General features: G+C 42.3%; 2 protein-coding genes across 2 annotated transcripts in view; one reads left to right on the top strand and one right to left on the bottom strand.

The window, feature by feature from the left end:
* Window positions 1-1,447, bottom strand: part of Ptcd3 (pentatricopeptide repeat domain 3) — a 28,509-nt gene extending 27,062 nt beyond the window's left edge. Inside the window, exon 1 of the mRNA XM_020179022.2 lies at window positions 1,299-1,447. Within this exon, the coding sequence (XP_020034611.2) occupies window positions 1,299-1,402 (104 nt within the window). The 5' untranslated portion in view covers window positions 1,403-1,447. The remainder of the gene's footprint in view (window positions 1-1,298) is intronic.
* Window positions 1,448-1,698: 251 nt separating this feature from the next.
* The window catches only part of Polr1a (RNA polymerase I subunit A), a 66,490-nt gene continuing 47,469 nt past the window's right edge, over window positions 1,699-20,719 (top strand). The window contains exons 1-12 of the mRNA XM_020179020.2: window positions 1,699-1,900; window positions 4,660-4,864; window positions 6,430-6,579; window positions 8,197-8,304; window positions 9,605-9,690; window positions 9,787-9,890; window positions 12,547-12,639; window positions 13,870-13,975; window positions 14,244-14,406; window positions 17,132-17,302; window positions 17,437-17,559; window positions 19,727-19,957. Of these exons, the coding sequence (XP_020034609.2) occupies window positions 1,824-1,900; window positions 4,660-4,864; window positions 6,430-6,579; window positions 8,197-8,304; window positions 9,605-9,690; window positions 9,787-9,890; window positions 12,547-12,639; window positions 13,870-13,975; window positions 14,244-14,406; window positions 17,132-17,302; window positions 17,437-17,559; window positions 19,727-19,957 (1,617 nt within the window). The 5' untranslated portion in view covers window positions 1,699-1,823. The remainder of the gene's footprint in view (window positions 1,901-4,659; window positions 4,865-6,429; window positions 6,580-8,196; window positions 8,305-9,604; window positions 9,691-9,786; window positions 9,891-12,546; window positions 12,640-13,869; window positions 13,976-14,243; window positions 14,407-17,131; window positions 17,303-17,436; window positions 17,560-19,726; window positions 19,958-20,719) is intronic.

Genomic DNA, 20,719 nt, shown 5'->3' with positions numbered 1-20,719 from the left:
CATCAAAACTATTCAGAAAACTTAGATGTAATTAAATAGAAAAATATTTCCTCCATTGGTATCTGGAGTCAAGCATCATTTCCTTAATTGACTATTTTTGTTTTCATGGTGCTGGGGAACAAACCCAGGGCATTACTCATGCTAGGGAAATGCTCTATCACTGAGCTATGCTCCCAGCCCTCATGCGTCAACTCCAAGGAAGAATATCTCTAAGGATGCTTCTTTCAATTCATGCTATTTGTCTCTCACAATATTAGGGAGGATCACCACTGTCTTGAGAATGAGTAAGGAAAGTATGCTACTATTAAGCAAAGTCAATAGACAGAAAAATGTTAACTTAAGCACAACCAGAAAAAGGAGGGTTGGGACTGAACTGCCTAAAGGCTTCTACAATACCAGCTGGAGTATCTTCTCTCTTTTCAAGGGAATTGAGGGAAAGTACAGGTAAAATAGATGCTCTAATTTACATAGATCACTTATTCCTCACAAGTTTTTCAGACGGTTATTACTAGCGCCAGAGGATGAGAAAATGTGTCTACTAATCATCCAACTGAGAAAAGGGCAAACATTAAGTCAAAAATTAGGTGTTTCTTAGGCTGGGAGTGTAGCTCAGTGGTAGAGTGCAACATTAGCATGCGTGAGGTCTTGGGTTCAATAACGAGTAAATACGTGAAATAAAAGTAGGCTTCTCTCGAACTTTCACTTCATATTTCCACAAGGTCACTATTTGCAGTGGGTGAGAAGAAAAAGAGGTACATGAATAGGCGATACATGTTCCAAGCCCTAACTGTATCTCCATATCCAAGATGCAGGGTTTAGAGGTTTTGGATTTTTCTGTTCTTATAAAAACCTGGCAGTTTGGATTTTTCTGGTCCAAAGTTCCCACAACATTCAGCCCACAGTGGCGATCACAGACAGACTGCCTTGCCTCTTAGCCAGGAAAATCTATTAATTCTATCGATTCCCTCTAACTGAGTTAAAATGAGTAATAAAGGGGAGAGGGAGGGATAATTAAAAATTTTTTTTACTGAAACCTAAGCTTCACAAGGACACAGCCCTGGTTTCGCTAACAATTCTAATTCTAGGGCATTGGAAACAATCAATAATCACCTCCGTAAAAGCACATACGTTTTGAACTCTATTCCAAGAGGTTCCTCATGCAGTCCTTGGAGACACGAGGGCAGAAGAACGCGCATGCGTAAACCATTGCATCCCGCCTAGTTCTACAGGTCTCGGGAAAAAGTAGGACTAACTTAACTCCAGGGATCTTCCTAGTAGATACCGCAAGCTTCTCTTACCTGCAACTGGGTGCCCGTGCACACACACTTGCAAGTCGAGTAGTCTGCGGCAGCTGAAGCCCACTGCGAACCCGCAGCCACCGGGCAGAAGCTACCACCGCCATCTTGGGCTTCTTCGCAGTGCATATTGGGAAAGCTTGCCCTCAACTTCAGGGTCATCCTCGGGACGCGGAACATCCCAGTTAGAAATGGTAGGTTGGAAGTTCATGGTTGGTAATGCTTTGTCACAGAAGTTAAAGGCTCAATACACCTCATTTAACTCAAAGAAATTATCTTAAAATACTCTTTTAATATCTCGTTTTTTATTGTTTACAAAGAATAGAGGATGAATCCTGAAACTGTTTTCCTCTCCTCCCCCACCCACAGCAAAAGTGATCTAGTCCATGGAAACACGCCCACTGGAGTTTCCAGCGCGCAAGCGCAGTTTAAATCACATGTTGAATCCGGGCTTGAGACTGAGTTAAGAATTTGCTGGTGCTAACTGAACATCTCTTTGTGTGTCGGATCTCGAGATTGACCTGGAAGATGTTGGCCTCCAAGAACATGCCCTGGCGGCGGCTGCAGGGCATTTCCTTCGGAATGTATTCGGCTGAGGAGCTCAAGTAAGGAGTTAGTGGAAAGCATGCTGAGCCGGTCTTGTGAGGTCGGCGCCGAGAACTACCGTTCCCAAAAGGCCTTGCGCCCAGCCTGTGGTCCAAGGGCCAGGCTGTTGGCGCGTGTTCTTCTGGGGTCCGCAGTGTTCTATATAGAACGCAATGCCGGGAGGAGGGCGTGGGTGCTTTGCCTTGTTACCGCCTGCTCAGCTCCTTGTTATCAATGTTTGTGAAATTTATAATGTCCCCCACGCGGTTAATTAAGTACCTAATTCTCCTGTCCGTAAAATGATTATCCTTCAAGTCTCAGATCAGGCGATAAGTTCTTTGCCAGGACCCCACTCTGTTTTCCGCCTATTTACTGAATCACAGAAACTCTGTTAGGTCCTCATTTTGAGCATTTGACAGCCGCGAACACACCCTCTTGAAATTTTCCTCTCTTTCAGAATCTGTTTTTCTTCTATTTCTGTGACAAGCTTTTTTCCTCCCCTTCCTCGATCAACCCACAAAAATGTATTGAGCATCCACTTTTTGCTAGGCATTAATAACACATTGGTGAACAATGTCCATTCTTTACTTAAACCTTGATGTACCTTTGAGGTCTAATTCTGGTCATGTTTATTTTCTTGTTTTAAATTTTTATATTGTCCATATACAGTCTCACCATTTGCATGATCTTATACTCCTAAATTTAGATCAGCCCAATTTTCTTTTACTGATTTCCAGCTGAATTTCCTTTTACTCAGTTCTTTACTGTTCACTTGTATTTCACAGAGAGATGTTAAAATCATATGTCAAAAGATCAACCTGCACCCTCACCCCAAACTAAGGGGAACTTGTCTTTCCAAAATAGTGTACCTGACTTAGTACAGAGTGGTCAGTAGAAAAAGAGAGATAATTCTAGACTTCTCTGTCCTGACATCTAATTCATTTATTAGGTTCTTGCTGTGTGTCACCTACATATGTTTCATACCCTCCTTTCACCCCTGTTGTTACTGCCTTAGATCGTGCTCTTTATGCCATGTTTGAATTGTCTTTTCCTCCCCTTACCCCAATACCCATCCAGTCCAGGCCATCCTCCACAGTGCTGTCAAAATTGTTCTTCCAAAGTGCGAATGTAGCAATGTACCATCAGCCGTAAACCCTTCAAAAATTGTCTGTTGTCCTTGGATAAAGAATGCTTTCTTAGCATAGCCTAGAAAGACTCTCATGATGAGACTAATGCTGATTTTAGGTATAGCATCATCCCTTGCCCAACTAAATCACTAGCACATGCAGAAACGGCTGTCATGTTTCAACATCTCTGCCTTCCTTCAAGCTGTTTCCTTAGCACTCAATGTCTTTTCTGCCTGAGGGACATACTTTCCTCATTCCTTCTTCAAATAAGCACACTGAAGACTCTGTTCAGGGTCCCTTGTTTTCTGAAATCTTGCCATACCTTATACACTGTGCCTTAGTTTCTTTCTGTGCGTATTTGTATTTGTCCACTAGCCTTACGCTTCCTGTATGTCTCATTCCTTTCTTTTATCCTCAAGTCTGGTTAAATAAATGGATGAATAAACTCCGGAGCCACAGGATCACTTGAAACAGTGTATTAGCCTAGAAATTCCAATGATATCATCCCCAATCATAAATAGATACAATTTGACCCAAAAGCAAAAATGTTGTAGGTTGCTTGAATTTTTTAAAAGATAATGGTAGAATTTTCAAGCCAGGAACGTCATGAATGTTCATCACTAACTTCATGGATCTTTTTGGATCTAGGGTTAAGATAATTAAGTTAAAATAATTAATGCTTCCTTTTATTGTTAGGAAGGCTTTGTAAACTTTGTCTCACTCAGAGTCAAAGCTTTGTCGTTAAAATGATGTGGAAGGGCTGTTCTGGTCCCTGACCTCTCCTCTGTTCTAGCCACTATGCCTCCTTCCTGTACTAGAGTACCACGGGCACATACTCACTTTAGAACATTTGCTCCTCTGCTCCTTCCCGTAAAGAGTTCTGCCCAGGTGACTACATGACTTGCTCCCTCATCTCCTTCAGGCCTTTGCTCAAGTATCTCCAATGGCTAGCCTGTCCTTCTCCTCTGCAGTTTTCTTCATAGCATTGGAATTCTGCCATCTAACAGACTGGATACTTACTTTGGTTTTCTGTCTGTTTATCTTCCTCTGGTTAGATGTAAGGCCTGTAAACATAGGGTTTCTTGTCTATTTTCCCAGCACCTAAAGCCACATCTGGCATGTTACTAGTGAGTACTCAATAGACACTTGTCAAGTCTGTGATTGAATGGGTGAAGGAATGTACTCAGCACTTGGCACTTTCAGTCCTTGCTTACAGCCATTTGTGATCGTGCCTCCAGAAATGCACTGTTAGGCAGTTTCACTGTGTAAACATCAGAGTGTACTTGTACAAACCTTTATTGCATAGCCTACTACACATCTAAACTATAACATATATACTGCAGTCTGATGTTGACATTGTTAGGCAGTGCCTGATAGTTAAATAAATTTAACAGTTGTATGGGAGCCTGTATTAAATCAAACATAAAATGTGATGAAAACTTCTGTAAAGCAAATTCTGTTTCTCAAAACTTTGAATATTTGTGTTTAATGTTCTTGAGTTTGCTATTATGTATAGGGGTTATTGTGTCACATTCCATTCATTGAACTGATGGGGCTTTGGAGTTACGTTTGCCTCATTTTCTGCCTTCCCAACACCATCATCAGAGAAATTGGTAACCTGAACTTGCCCTTGGTCTTTTTTATCTCCTTAGGAAATTAAGTGTTAAGTGCATTACCAACCCTCGCTATGTGGACAACCTGGGGAACCCTTCAGCAAATGGCCTGTATGATTTAGCCTTGGGCCCTGCAGATTCCAAAGAAGTGTGCTCCACCTGTGTGCAGGACTTCAGCAACTGCTCTGGGCACCTGGGCCACATTGAGCTCCCGCTCACAGTGTATAACCCTCTCCTCTTTGATGTACGTGTTGCCCTGGGGTATGATCTTGGGGTTGCCAGGGGATTGTGAAGGCTGCTTCTCTCCCCATGGGAGATGTCTAAGGAGGTTAAGCTCCAGGTGCTTTGAGTTAAAGTATTTAGAAAGAGATGGAAAACTTTTGAGAGGAAGCCAGGTATAGTGGCATACACATGTAATCCCAACACGCAGAATGATCAAGGGTCAAGGCCAGGTGTTGAATTTTGTACCTATAGTGTCATGTTGACACTCAAAAAGTTTCATATTTTAAGCTGGGCATGGTGGCTCACACTTGTAATCCCAGCTGTTTGGGGAGCAGAGGTCAGGAGGATTGTAGCTCGAGGCCAGCCCAAGCAAAAAGTTAGCAAATCTTCATCTCAATCAATAAGCCAGTGTAGTGGCCCATGCCTGTCATTCCAGCTGTGCAGGAGCATGTAGGTAGGAGGATCTCAGTGACCTATCTGGAAAATAACTATAGCAGAAAAGGGCTGGGGCATGCATCAAGAGGTAGAGCACCTGCCTAGCAAGCACAAGGTCTTAAGTTCAAACCCCAGTGCCACCAAAAATAGAGATACACAAATAAACAATTTTGAATTTTGGAGCATTTTTCATTCGAATTTTGGATTAGTGATGCTCAACCTGTAATTTCAGTTATCCTACAGCCTTAACTAAACAAATTTCAGTTTGCTTCCAGTTTAGAAGATTCACAAGGTGATTCTATCAACATGAGAGAAAAATGTTCATCCATTAAGCTTCCCCACCGCTCAGCCCTGGGATGCAGTTAAGACTTAGATCCATACCCTTTAGTTTCAGGGGCTCTGCATCCTTCAGAGTCCTGGGTGGTGTGTCCCTGATAACAGGGAACTCCAATGCTTTCAAGGCCACTGGGTCCTTTGAGTGATCCTTCAGGGTCTTAGCTGTGGGCAGGAGAAGCAAAGCCCTAGAAAGTCCAACAGTAAGATCAAAAGGAACCTCCTGTCCACCTACTTACACATGTTTAGCTTTTATATCAAATCACCTGGGCCATACAAGTTGTTCAGACTTCTCATGTGACAGTGTACACGTACACTATTTGGTAATCATATTAAAGAAAGATTGTTGTCTCAGTTAAGTAGTTGGTACAAAAGTTATTGCCTTTCTCAGACTATATTCCCTAAGTAAATTTCAAATTTTAATGGGTTAAAATGAAACCATAAAAAAATACAGGGAGCCAGGCACCAGTGGCTCACACTTGTAATCCTAGCTACTTGGGAGGCTGAAATCAGGAGGATTATAGTTCGAGGTCAGCCTGGGCAAATAGTTCATGAGACCCACATCTCCAAAATAACCAGAGCAAAATGGACTGGAGGTGTGACTTAAGCGGTATAGTGCCTGCTTTGCCCGTACAAAGCTCTTGAGTTCGAACCCCAGTCAAACTTTCTTAGGGTGGAAAAGGACATCAGCATATAGGCTGTGGTGGAATTCTTAAAGGAGTAGACTGACTGAGGGAAGAAATATCTCATGAGTACAGTGAACATTACCATGAGTACTGTGTCTCTTTATAATGTCTTTCTTTTTATTCCTCTCTTTAGAAACTCTACCTGCTACTCCGAGGCTCTTGTTTAAATTGTCACATGCTGACTTGTCCTCGGGCTGTGATTCACCTATTGGTCTGCCAGCTGAGGGTTCTGGAAGTTGGAGCCCTACAAGCTGTCTATGAGCTCGAGCGAATTCTGAACAGGGTAAGTGGGTAGTGGTAGTAATGGGGATGGAGGGTGTGCCTTAAACCCCAGTATCACCAAAAAAAAAAAAAAAAAAAAAAAAGTTTTTGAAAAAATGTTAAAAACAATAGTAAAAAACCTTTTGATCCATAGTGATTCCCCACCCAGGACCCAATCAAGATGTATGTTTTGCTTTTAATTTTTATACCTCTTTAGTCTGTTTTAACCTAGGAGGCGGGGTGTAGCTCAGTGGCAGAGGGCTTTCCTAGCATGCATGAGGTCCTGGGTCCCATCCCCAGCACTGCCCAAAAAAGGAAAATCTTTTGTATGATACTGACTTTTTTGAAGACTCAAGCAGTTGTCTTGTAGGATTTCTCACACTCTGGATTTATGTAATTATTTCCTCATTAAATTCACTTTTATTGAGAGTGTAATTTACATGATAAAGGATACTTTATATTACACATTTTAGGAAACACATGTTGTCAGGGTATTCCACTACTGGTTGTGCTGAGTTTGGTTACTTTTGGATAAGGTGGTGAGCACCAGAATTCTATTGTAAACAGACATTATATCTTTTATGATTAGTATTTGCTAAAGGTTTTCTGGTGCTCTTATATAAATTTTCATTTTCTGTGTTGATATACCAAAATATTAATTTTTGCTTAAAGCAGTATGGCAAAATTATCTTATCAATTCTTTTACTTTATTAGTAGATATTTTAAGGTTTTCAGCATAATTGTATCATCTGCAAATAATGGCTATTTTGTTTCTTTCCACTCCATATACATTTTATTTCTTTTGTTTACCTTATTTTGGTGGCTAGTGTGTACATTATTATGTTGAATGGTAGTGGGCATCCTTGTTTTGTTTCGTGTCACAAGAGAAGCCTGTCCTCGTTCTCTTTCCCTTCTGAATTCTTCAGTCCTACAGATATTAGGTGAGCAGAACAGGGTGGGATTCCACAAAAGGACATGGCCGAGTGTGGGGTGTCTGAACTCGGCAGGGGAGAAAAGCATGCGTGGGGACTTGCCCTGAGCATAGCGGGAGGGGATCCCTGTAGGTGTGGGCAGCCTTACCAGGGATGCCAGAGCTCAAGTAGGGTGAAGAAGATGTTCATTTGGGGATGACCGCTTAGCATGGTACGTAAGAGTCAGTGAGAGGGTACCAGTGTGTGGGATAGATGAGCCTAAATAGGATGTGGAAGAGGCATACAAGGAGGTGGGACTGGTGTGGGATGTGAGTCCAAATCGGGTGAATGAGTCCATGCAGAGCAGAGGGTGATGAAAGTGATGGAAGAGTGATAACACAGAAAGGGGTTGATCAAATAGGTACAGTATTTAGGAGTAATGGGGCCAGATTGATTTCTTTTTATCTTTTTTTTTTTTTAAGGTTGCCTCACTATTTTGTTTTGTTTGGTGGTACTGGGGATTGAACCCAGGGCCTTGTATAAGCAAGACAAGCAACTGGTCTATCAGTGAGCTACATCCCAGCTCTACCTCACTGTTTTGAAAATGCAACACAGAGGCAATGGTTTTATTATCTCTTCGCCCTTGGAGAGGCTGGCCCCAGGGGTGCCACCCAACAGACATGTACTTACTTTATTGTGGTAATAGAGTTTTCCTCTCTGTTTTCCAGTTTCTGGAAGAAAATGCTGATCCTTCTGCCACTGAAATTCAGGAAGAGTTAGAAGAATACACAATGAAAACTCTGCAGAACAACCTCCTGGGGTCCCAGTGTGCACACGTGAGTCATTGGCATCTGGTTTTTCTGTAACACTGCTGTTAGCATACTTATCATACTTTCTTTACACTGTCATCTGCATGTTTTGGTTTCCCAAGATAGACCTGAGTTTCAGTCCCAGCTCTGCCTCTTTTGAGTTTTGTGGCCTTGCATATCCATAAAATTATGTGAGTGGCCATTTCCTCATCTCTAATGACTGCCAGCAGGATTGCTGAGAAGGTGAGATGAGATTAGTTCATTAGATATAACATTCAGCAAGCACTTGCTCTGAAAATGAGTCCATGTCCTTTTTTCCCCAACATTCTCTCTAAGACACTGCTGCGTCATCGTCCCCTCCATAGCACCTGGATAAGTATTTATTCGTACAGTGACTGTGGTAGATAATCAACCACAATACTGATCTTGACGTCTGACTCGCGTCATGGCCAGATGTGACACCCTTTAATTGGTCTGGGGTAGAGCCCACGTGGAGGTTATACAAGTTCCCAGGTAGTACCTATGTGCAGCCCCAAGCACAGCCGTGAGGTCCATCCAACAGAGACAGCAGGAGTTTACCCAGCTGCAGCCAGTGAGGTTGGTTAAGGTAACTAGCTCTGAGTACTTACTGGATTTCAAGCCTCTACTATATTCATAACCCCAGTAACAGCTTACTGAAGTGGATAATATTCTTGTTCTCATGTGAGTGAGAATCTTTTGCCTTAAAGAAAGTACTCAGTAATTGGCAGAGCTCAGCTATATTAGGGTTCCTGGGGAAAACTTTATTTTAAAAAGAAAGGATGGGGGTTGGAGATTTAGCTCAGTGGAAGAGCGCTTGCCTGGCAAGTGTAAGGCCCTGAGTTCGGTCCCCAGCACCGGAAAAAAAAGGAAAAAAAAAAAAAAAAAAGAAAGGATGGTTTCTTCTGGCTAAAAATAAAAGGTGAGGTTAGAGACTAGGTGGCTCACCCCTGTTATCCCAGCTACATGTGAGGCAGAGGCAGATATCAGGAAGATTGAGATTCAGGGCCAGCCTAGGCAAAAAAATTTAGTAAGACCCCATCTCAACCAACAAGCCAGGTGTGGTGGCTCATTTTATAATCCCATGTATTGGGAGGCATATGTAGAAGGCTCACGATCCAAGGCTAGCCCTGGGCAAAAATGAGAAAGACCATTCGCAAAATAAGCAAAAGAGGCCAGGGGCATGGCTCAAGTGAAAGCCCTGAGTTCAAACCTCAGTACCAAAAAAAAAAAAAAAGTTGAAAAATCATAAAATGAATACATAGATTTTTTTCAAAATGGCACTCCAAGGTTAACTGACTTTTAACAGGTGAAAAATGTGTGTGAAAGCAGGAGCAAACTCATTGCTTACTTCTGGAAGGCACATATGACTGCTAAGCGATGTCCCCACTGCAAGTGAGTATTTGGTACCTGCTTTTCCCTTTCCCTTTCCCTGGCCCATCACTCAGAGCCATTGTTAAATGGCCCAATCACAACTTTCCTCGTATGTAGGACTGGGCGGTCGGTTGTCCGAAAGGAGCACAACAGTAAGCTGACAATCACGTACCCAGCCATGGTGCACAAGAAATCTGGCCAGAAGGACACAGAGCCCCAAGGTAAGCAGGTGCTCCTTGGCCATGTTTCTTACGTGGCTGGCAGATGCATCTGCAGCTTTGGGAACACCTGGCTCTCGTTCCCATACTTTCCTCAGCTGTGTGTTTAGTGGGTGAGTGGAGGAGCAGCATGCTGCTTAGTTCTGGAGGGGACCCTGGCAAGTGTTCAACTCAGGGCTGTCACCCAAGTGCAGTGGTGGGCAGGGCTGTACTCTAAGACAGGGCCTCACAGGTGCCTCTTGCCTCAAATAGTTGTGGTTTTGTTCCTTCATTTGTTTGGTTTCTTAAGACAAGGTCTTGCTGTGTAGCCCAGATTGGCCTCAACTCATGATCTTCATGAGTGCTGGGATTAGAGACATGCACCACTACAGCCACTCAATTAGTTGTTTCATTGAAACATTGTTGAATAGGAAATTTTAATTTTTGCTTGGCAATTACTTTGAAGCACTTCAATGTAAAATAAGTGTGAATTGATTAGTAGAGTAAAATATAGGTGCATAATTTTTAAGAACTTCAAGAATTCAACAAAATTCTGTACTTTGCTCCTAGCTATCCACGCAGATCCCTGCAGATCTTCTCAGCTCTGCTCCGCCCTTGGTGGAGACAAACTGAGAGCTGACTGTTCTCACTTTCTTATTTTTGGAAGGATTACTAAACTTTGTTTTTTTTTAATTCTGAAGTGATGAGGATTAAATAAGGTATTGGGATGAAGTACTATGCAGTATGTGTTAACAGTGGGTACTGTTTATTTTATCATATAATCTACATGCCAGGGTATAAAAAATGACTCTCCATTGACAGTTGGCTCTGCTGTATACCACAAGTGGCTTAGAGAAGGCTGCTTTAAGAGCATCTGTTTCCACCTCCATATGGTGGCAGTAATAGAGCCTCTTGCCTTGTCTAGAGCTGAGGAAGCATATGCGTGGAAGTCCATAGCAGATGATGGTACTAAACCTTTCCCAGAGGTTGAGGACATGGGATAGGCAGGGAAATAAGTTCCCTCCCTATGAAGATGCTCCTTGTGTCTTTTACACTGAAAATTCTGGCAAGATTTGGTGAAAATAACAAACCTATTTACTATTTTTGTGAATTTTTTTTGTTTTAGAATGATTTCAGACTGGTTGAAATGTTTCATAGGTATCAGAACTTAAACTCCTTGACCTAGGAGTTCCACTTCTGTAACTTTATCCTAAGGAATTAGAATAGCCACAGTATTGTTTAAATATTTTAAAATTGGACATGACTCAATGACCTATTAATGGAGACTAAGTTATGATGCATCTGTTAATGTTATCCAAATTAGAGATTTCTCTAAAAGCATGGGTTGATACACTCCCTGAAGATTGTAAAGAAACAAATTAGAGAATTGGAGATGGAATCAAGCTGATTTTTTAAAACACAGGAAAAGGCAAAAAAACAATGAACATTTTGTGTTTTTAGTTTAGGTGGTACTGGGGTTTTGTTTGGTAGGTGCTCCATCACTTTAGCCTCCCCCTGCCCAAGAACAGGGTTTTAAAGAATGGATTATTTTCAAATATCTTGAACATGTATGTTTGAATCAGCAACTCTTTAGCATCTGCTGTGTGCAAGGTACTGCGTCAGGTGTTGAAAACACCAGTGCATAGTTCCTACCCTGAAAAGTCCATGAAAGGGAAAATTGAGCAGTGCATAATTTCAGTGAATGCATCCCAGGAAAGGTTGGTAGTTTTGAACCTAGAGAGTACTTAACTATCTTTCTTGTTTAGTACCTAGAGCTCCAGCCTTTGAATGACAGCCCCAAGTATGATTTTTATGCTTAATCTGGGGATGGCTGGTGTTCTGTTTCCCAGAGTGATCTTGCTTAGTCTAAGAAAACAAGCTCAATTTAATCCTTGTCTTCCAGAATAGTTGTAAAAAGAAATCAGCGTATTTTTATCCATAAAAATATTCATATAATTTTATCCACAGCTTTGCTTCTATGATCCTTTCTGGTAAACACTTATGTGCATAAAGATAATGTTACTTACAACAGCAAAAAAAAAAAAAAAAACCAAAAAACTCCAAACTGGAATCAATCCAAATGTCCAAGTATGAGTATAGTTAATCAAGTTAGAAAACTTGTGAAGTATCACACCGCCATTACAAATGGTGGGCAGGCAAAAGGTGTGTAGCAGCATGCAGATGTTCTCATGGTGACAGCAAATGAGCAAAGTAGTGTTCAAAATAGATCCACTCTTAAGATTACATTTTTGTTTGTTTTCTTCTTTGTTTTTGAGACAGAATCTCACTGTGTAGCCCAGGCTGACCTTAAACATGTAATCCTCCTGTCTCAGCACTGGGATTACAAGTGTGTACCACCATGTCTTGCAAGGTGGCAGTCGTGTAAAGTACTTGTCTTAGCAATGGAAAAATACTAAGAGTTATGTTAATGTGATGAGATAGCAGTGCTGTTTTCTTTTGCTTTATTTGTCATGTTTTTCATGATAGCTACACTGTTCTCATTTACTTTAGCTATTAGACTGAGGGAGGAAATCCGGCACTGTCCTAGACATTGATCTTTGTAGTCAAGTTGCAAGCTTTGTAGAATGAGAACAAAACATTAGTAAATGTCATTACAGAAGGAGGGCCTTCTATTGATTCACTGTGCTTTATCTATTCTCCTCTCCCTCTCCTCTACCAGCTCCAGGAATTGAGGAAGCTCAGATGGGGAAACGAGGGTACCTGACACCCAACAGTGCCCAAGAACATCTTTTTGCCATTTGGAAGAATGAAGGTGCTGTACCAGCTAAAGAAAGAGCCTCTGTCTTTTCCAGGCTTTAATTTCCTTGACTTGTTAACCCTGTGTTACCTTTTTTTTTTTTAATTTGTGGTTACTGTAGCTTTCTCTTAATAACCACTCACAGGTTTGAGGCAGGGTACATTTACTTTGGTGGGGATATCAGTCCCACCACCAAGAACTTGCTATAACTGAGCCCAGTCATTAAATAATAGCTATTGGTGGCCCTTGCTTAATACAGTGACACTTCTGGGGAAAAGTTCATTGTAACTCATTTTAAAATGTCAATAAAGAAAAGACGTTTTAAAGGTTTTTATAGGAATTCCATCTGTGAATCAAACAATGAACTGTTTTTTTAAGTTTAGTATTTTTATACATTTGAGTTCCCTACAAAAAAAGGAAATCTTCCATTCCCTTTTGAATATGTAACAAAATCTATGCCCTTATGTATTTTTAAGCCTCCATAGCCATCATCTGAGAATATGTTCTAGAATACCAATTCTTATCTCTCTATATACATTAAAAGAGATATGAAAGGCTATAAGAAAAAAAGAGCACTGAACTTAGGATGATTGGTTCTGTGGCAGGCCCTCATACGTTTTATTCATTTTCGCTGAGCATTCCTTTAGGTCACCAACAATTTTAAATATATCTTCAACCCATAAAAGATCTCTTGGCAGCTCCAGTGTAGAAGATGTTTTGTTGTGGGAGAGCAATTTGGACTGGAGGTGTGGCTGAAGTGTTAGAGCATCTGTTTTGCAAGCGTACAGCCTTGAGTTCAAAGCCCAATCCCCCCAAAAAGAAAATGTTAAACTTAATTTGGGTTTGATGTTTCTTTCTTTATTCAAATATATTTTGTACAAATACCAAAGTAGCAAATATTTGATTACATATGTGTTTTAAGTGTAATTAAGTCCTAGAGGGTAATTAAAAACAAGAGAAAGTCTTTTTCCTGTCCCTGCCTATCTCAGTCCTGTGATTTTGCAACATTTTCCCTGCAGTATCATCTTTATACTGTCATCTTGCTGGCATACAAACTGTCTGCACACAAATGCCATTGTTCATTTGTTTTTTTAAAGGAAAAAAACGTGACTTTACATATTCTGTATTCAGAGTTTTTTTCCCCCTCACTCAGTAATATTTTTGTGGTCTTCTTCCCCTGCCCATGTATATATATTAAATATATATATTTAAATCATCTCTTTGGTTTGTTTATTTCAAACACAGGATTCTTTTTGAATTACCTGTTTTCGGGCCTTGGCAATGTTGACACAGAATCCAGATTCAACCCCAGTATGTTCTTTCTCGATTTTGTGGTGGTACCGCCCTCCAGGTAATGTCCTTCAGTTAATTTATGTTACTTGAAATAGGTTGACTGAGGAATTAAGCAAGGACACCTAGAAAGGGAGAGAAGGGTCAAGGGCACTGAGAAATCAAGTAGTCGTCTGCTCCAGGCTGCAATTGTTCTGATCACAGTAGAATGTTGTTCTGTTGTGAGCAAGTTGAGATATGTTGCTCTCTGTGGGCAGCGGGGGACAGGGACTGTAAAAGGTGATTGTTTCCTCCCACTAAACATCTGTTGGTTCTATGTCACTCTGCAGGTATCGTCCTGTCAATCGCCTGGGGGACCAGGTGTTTACCAATGGCCAGACAGTGAACTTGCAAGCTGTCATGAAGGATGTAGTTCTGATCCGGAAACTTCTGGCATTGATGGCCCAAGAACAGAAGCTGCCTTGCGAGGTGGCAGCACTCACCACAGACAAGGTCAGGACTACCTTGGTGCTAATGTCACAGGCCCACAGGCTTGGTTCTAACCTCACATGGTGTGGATGCAGACCTGTGGGTGCTGCACGGTGCTTGATGGATGTCTGTGCCCCTGGCACCACCCTTAGTGTGAGCTGTGGGTTTATGGATTTGTCAGGAGGAGAAGCATGCCTGAGCATGGACAGGTCTGGGAGATAGTCTAAGATCTTCCCTAATGACCATGTCAGGTAATCTTAATGAAGTCACTTCAATTTTTTAGACTCATCTCCACATTATAGTGATTGTATTTACAGTTTGTGGTAAGGTTTCATACCTCTTAAAAAAAAAAAAAAAGGTATACGTCCCTCAGTCCCTAAGAATGTCCCCCCTGGGTCACATGATAATTCTGTTTTGGACTTGTTAAGGTTTCCACCACTGGTGCCAGGAAGGCAGTATTGTAAAATGGGAATTTCCCAGAATAGCACTATTCTGACATTTCCTGAGCCACTTCAAGGGGGTAGGTTCTGCACTAGGTCTTTAAGGTACAAAGATGAATTGGACACTCAGAAAGTATACTGAGGTCACTGAAGTCCTTCCCAGCCTTAAAATGTGCTGTGGATACAAATAAAAGTGTCTGTTTCTAAACTTGCACCAGGGTTCAGACTCCCTGCCAGCTGTTGGCATAGTCTTGCTGTCAGCCAGGCCCACGACGAGGTGGTACCACTGTCTCCTGGACACTTAGACTCTGGGTATCTAGTCCTTTTCCTTGGACCTTTCTGTGGTTCTGCCTAAATTTTCTAATTGGTCAATGTAGGTGTGCTTTGAACAGATCCTCCATATAAGAGATCTGCCATATGTAGGCCTTGGTCTAATTTAGTAAGCAAGACCATAGGGTAACCAGGTCTGATTACAAGGACTGAAAATTTTTACTTTAGTGTTTCTTGAAAATAGAGACAAGTCTTTGAGAAAAATTAATTTTGGTGGGACTGAGGTTTGAACTGAGGGCTTCACACTTATAAAACAGGCACTCTGTGACTTGAACCAGACCTCCGATCCATTTTCTATGGTTATTTTGGCAATGAGCTCTCCAGAACTATTTGCCCAAGCTGGCCTCAAACTGTGATCCTCTCAATCTCAGCCTCCCAAGTAACTAGAATTACAGGTATGAACCACCAGTGCCTGGCAAGACTTGGTTTTTGTAGAAACAAACAATATCCTTTCTGATCCCTAAGTGAGTTTCCTTTGATTAAAGGGGCATGATCTTGTTTCTTCCCCACTTGTTCTCCTTCTGTTCTCGCAGCAGCAGTCTCCAGGTGTTGTTCTAAGTACTAGCAATATACCAGTGAGCCAGTGGATAAAGTCTTACTCATTTCACTAGTAGTCATGTGGCCTTGAACCAAATGCTACAAGCAGTGAATTAGATTACAAGCAGTGAATTAGGCTACCAGGGCCCCTGTCCTCATGCAGGACCATCTCTTCCTATGAAGAGCACCAAAATGTTGTCTGCAGAAGGGGGCCTTGAGCATTGCTTGCAGAAATATATCTGTCCTTGTAAAACTAAAGGTAACTCCTATGTTCCTCTGAGTTGAGGACAAGCCCACTTGATCACTCATAGACAGTCTCATGTCTGGGATATTCACCCACCTTCACTCCTGCCAACCCCAAAACACTAATAAATTTCTTTTCTCATTTAACCTCCCTTGGAGAACATGGGGTGATCCATCTCTCCTAGGTCATATACAGCAAACTAGAGTCAGTAGGTAGCCAGACAGTGTCAGTAGGTGGTGCTCTAAGGCAACCGAAGGCCTCTGTGTATTTCTTTTCCTTGGGCACATAGAGGAGAGGAGAGGAGACAGCGGGGGGCGGGGGCAGAGGTACTTTAAAAAGGATTGGGAGTCGGGCACTGCTGGCTCACTCCTGTAATCCTAGCTACTCAGGAGGCAAGGATCAGGAGGATCATGGTTTGAAGCCAGCCCTAGGCAAGTAGTTTGAAAGATCCTATTCTCGAAAACACCCAACACAAAACAGGGCCAGTGGAGTGACTCAAGTCGTAGAGCACCTGCCTAGCAAGCATAAGGCCTGAGTTCAAACCCCAGTTACCCACCCACCTCCCCCCCACCAAAAAAAAAATAAAAGGATTCAGTAAATACTCAGAGGCTTGGGGATTAGCCAGTAATTTGATCTAGCTCACTTATAATTGATAACATAATATATAGCAAACACTTTCTTTTTAAAAATGCATTATTATTGTTGTTATTGTTATTTTGGCAGTACTATGATTTGAACTCAGGGCCTCACGCTTGCTAAGCAGGTGCCCCAGTCTATCCACCTACATTTTTATAAGTACATTGACTCAAGTTTTTCTAAAACCATAAATAAAATTCCATATGAGACTTTGTTATCTGTCAGGAAGTACTGATGTGGGAAAGACATCTAAGGTTCTCTTGCCTTAGAGAGACTAGAGGTTAAGGGGCTTTAGCAACTGCCATAAGAAAGGAGCCTGGTTATAAATTTTGAGATCATTTGACTACCAGAAAGGGATAGACTAATACAAATGTAACAAGGCTGATATTTTTTTGATTAATACTAACAGGATAGGTTTACTATTACTTTTGCCATCTGTCATCTTCAAAAGCAAACTCCAGAGCTCATTGTGTGTCAGAAGTAGAAAGGAGAATAAAATCAAGCCAGTTTTGAAGGGGTTTTTTTTTTCATCATCCCTGTTTTCTTGGTTTTATCTTTCCAGGATAAAGACTTTTCAGTTGCTATGGACCGATCCTTTTTAACTATGCTTCCAGGCCAGTCTCTCACAGACAAACTTTATAACATTTGGATTCGCCTGCAGAGCCATGTTAATATTGTGTTTGATAGTGAAATGGACAAATTAATGTTGGAAAAGTTCCCTGGCATTAGACAGGTGAGCTATGAGTTGGATTTCCATTGCCAGCTGATGAGTGTGAATAAGAAATATTTGTTTTAGAAACAAAAAATACTAATGAACATAATTGAATGTTTTTAATGTTTTCTTTGGACTTTTTTTGCTCTGTACAGATCCTGGAGAAGAAGGAGGGACTGTTCCGAAAGCACATGATGGGAAAGCGAGTAGATTACGCAGCCCGCTCAGTCATCTGCCCCGACATGTACATCAACACCAATGAAATTGGCATTCCTATGGTGCGTGTTTCGGGAGGAGCTCATTTTACTACTCCTGAGCAGCAGATGGGTGTGCCCTAAGGGGCTGGGGACAAGGGTGTACTGCAGATCCTCATGGCTCTAGGGGGAGTGGTTTCTGCTTCTCCCCATGTGGAGAAAGGGCCCATGGGGAAGGTACTTGAGGCTGCATAAAAGTGCTGCTGTCTCTCCTTGCCAGGCCTCCAGATACCAGTCTACAAGAGAGACCCGGGTCTTGGGGCACTAGGTAGCTCCCAGCAGGGCATTCCACATCCCTGCCTCTGTGTTACTCCTGCCTGTCTTGGCCTAGTTTTTAAGCCTTCCTCCTTCAATTGAGTACATGACAGAATAAGAAGGGGGCAAGGGGAATTTCAGTCCCATCAACAATGTGTGCCTTTGGGTACACAGAGGAAAGAGAGCAAGCCTTTTGCATATCCATCCCTCCAGTTCCTCCTGGGTAAGCTGCTTGCCCCGTTCACCCATTAGTGTTCCCTTGGCGAGTCAGCTTCCTTTTCTCACTTCCCCATCAGTTCAAGCTTTTGTGCTCATTAGCTTCAGCCCTTTAGTCAACTTCCTCCTTAATGGGCCTTGGGTTCAATAATGTGAAGATGGTTTAATTCCCTCTGTGGAGAGTCTCATTTCCTCACACACCATCCAGTCTCTCTTGGGAGAGCTGGTAATGAGCAGAGCTGAAGTGTTCTGATTCTCTGGGGAACACTTAGGCTCCCTGGGCAAAGGCATGATGTATCAGAAGACAAGGCAGAGAATGCTCCACCTTGTGCCCATGCCTCCCAGGAACAAGTCTTTACATTCAAAAACTGGGCCATGCATCAAAGAAAGACATTATGAAACCTAGTGGTGACCTTCCGAAGCCTGAAACACTGGGAGGAGAGGTTCAGGGTGTGTTCATTCCCTCGATAAAGGACAGGGGCCCCCTGCTGGCATTGACATCACAGTGCTGAGAGTGTCCCCAGCTTTGGGAGAAGCTACCTTTAAAGGTTCTAGGTATCTCTTTCTTGGATCTGGGTTCATTTGGTAATGGCTTGTCCACTGAGGAGGGCTTCTGAAGTTACCCCTCTCTGTCTCCACTCCTGCCCCAAGCCTCTGGGCCATGGAGGCCCTGGAGGTGTTACTGAGTGGCTGGGAAAAGCAGAGCAGATGAAATTGCCTCTTGGCACCTGTAGTACAGCCTTTCTGAATAGCACTGCTGAAAGGTGTTACAGGAACAAAGAGGTGAGGTAAGCTTGGGAATGAGCTAGAGATCTGGCAGGGAGCCAGACAGACTACAGCATCGTTTTGTAAAGCTGTGTGCCAATGGTGGAAACAAACAGTAAACAAACAAGTGCATTAGCAAAAAGCAGAATAGGCTGAGGGAGTGAGAGCACAAGGACAGGGGTGTCAGAGGAGGCTGCTCATAAAGTGCCACTATGCAAAGGTCTAGAAAAAGACGAGTTCCTCTAAGTAGGACTTCCTAGAATCTTTGATGTCTTTACATACATTTTGAAGCATCAAAGAAATTTATAATGTCCTGTAATTCAGAAACTCACTTAACCAGAGAACTCATTTGTCTTAGAGCAGGTTGCAGGCTTAAGATTAACGAAGCATACTGCATTTTCTCGGGTATGACAATTGCAAATCTTTTTCATCTCAAGTGCTGCCTCAATGGGTAGCAATGGCTGCCAGAACTGCTGAGTAAAGGCTTCTAAGGCAATATCTGGGCTTAGGAAAATACCGTGAGCAGTTAGTGGTATCTGCTGGGGTACAGAGGGAAGCTGTGGTATTAAAGGGCAGGTATTCACCACATGTCTCAAGTGAGTGCCCCATGCTGTATTACCTTCTTTGGGAACTTTTAATTTTTTGGTAGACAGGGAGTTTTAGAGTGGTTTAAAAAAAAAAAAAACTAAACGCATAAACAGTAATTCTTCAGTTGCTCTCCTCATACTGCCAGAAAAGGAGGCCCAGTCTATTCCCTTAAGGGAGAAAGTCTGACACAATGGCTCTACGAAGAAGATAGGTAGCTGTTGCTTTACTTGCTGAATGGCCTTCTTGGCTAAGCAGACAGCTTCCCACATCTTGGGGGGAAAATGAACCAGACTGTTGAATTAGATTTTGGATCCCTGTGAACTTTATCTGTTCACCCTGAATTTCTGTACTCACTCTTCATTTCTAGGTATTTGCCACAAAACTGACCTACCCTCAGCCAGTTACACCCTGGAATGTCCAGGAATTGAGGCAAGCAGTCATCAATGGCCCCAATGTGCACCCAGGAGCCTCAATGGTCATCAACGAGGATGGCAGTCGCACAGCCCTGAGTGCTGTGGACGTAACCCAGCGGGAGGCTGTGGCCAAACAGCTCTTGACACCAGCCACAGGGACACCTAAGCCCCAGGGGACAAAAATTGTAAGTAGTGGTCAGGGGCCTATCTAGCTCCTGTCTGACTTCTCCCCCAAACGGTGGTCCTCAGATCAGTAGCAGAATCTCTAGGGTTTTTGACAAATGAAAATTTACCATGCCTCTCACCCCTCATGTTGAATTAGCATCTCAGAATGAGGTACAGGTATCTTTCTCTTTTTTTTTTGTTTTTACTTTTTGGTGACACTGGGGTTTGAACTTAGGGCCTCATGCTTGCTAGGCAGATACTCTACCATTTGAGCCACTCCACCAGCCCTCAGGTATCTTTAACAGGTTCTCAGAGGTTTTTTCTCTATACTAAAGTTTAAGAACTACTCTGTGGGAAAGAAATCCGTAGTGTCGGTGGTAGCAGGTTTTAACTAATGCTGCAATTTTGTACAATTGCTGATACCTGATCGTAATGCTTTGTTATGAGCTTTTGGCAGTGTTGCTGAGGGCATGAGGTCAGCAGGTTTGCATCTGTATCCAGTAATAGCCATTCTTACTGAGAGGGAAGTAGTAGATAGATGAAGCAGAAGTTGTCAGAGAGAAGTGGATTTAATTTAGGTTTAACTTAGAAGATAATGTCCAAAGCCAAGAGGTTACTGACTGTGTTTTCCTACCTGTCTGTGCAGCTGTGAGACCTCCTTGCCCTCTGACCTGTCATACCCAATGGCTACCTATAGTAATGGGTTTAGGCTCCACAAAATTTCCTTCATTCTTGAAGGAATTTTGAAGGAACAGAGTGGGAAAAGGACATACTCTTAGCCT

Source organism: Castor canadensis, chromosome 12, assembly GCF_047511655.1.
Source record: "Castor canadensis chromosome 12, mCasCan1.hap1v2, whole genome shotgun sequence".
Taxonomy (NCBI): Eukaryota; Metazoa; Chordata; class Mammalia; order Rodentia; family Castoridae; genus Castor; species Castor canadensis.
Note: the sequence above shows the minus strand (reverse complement) of the source record. Positions and strands in the feature narration are given on the sequence as shown.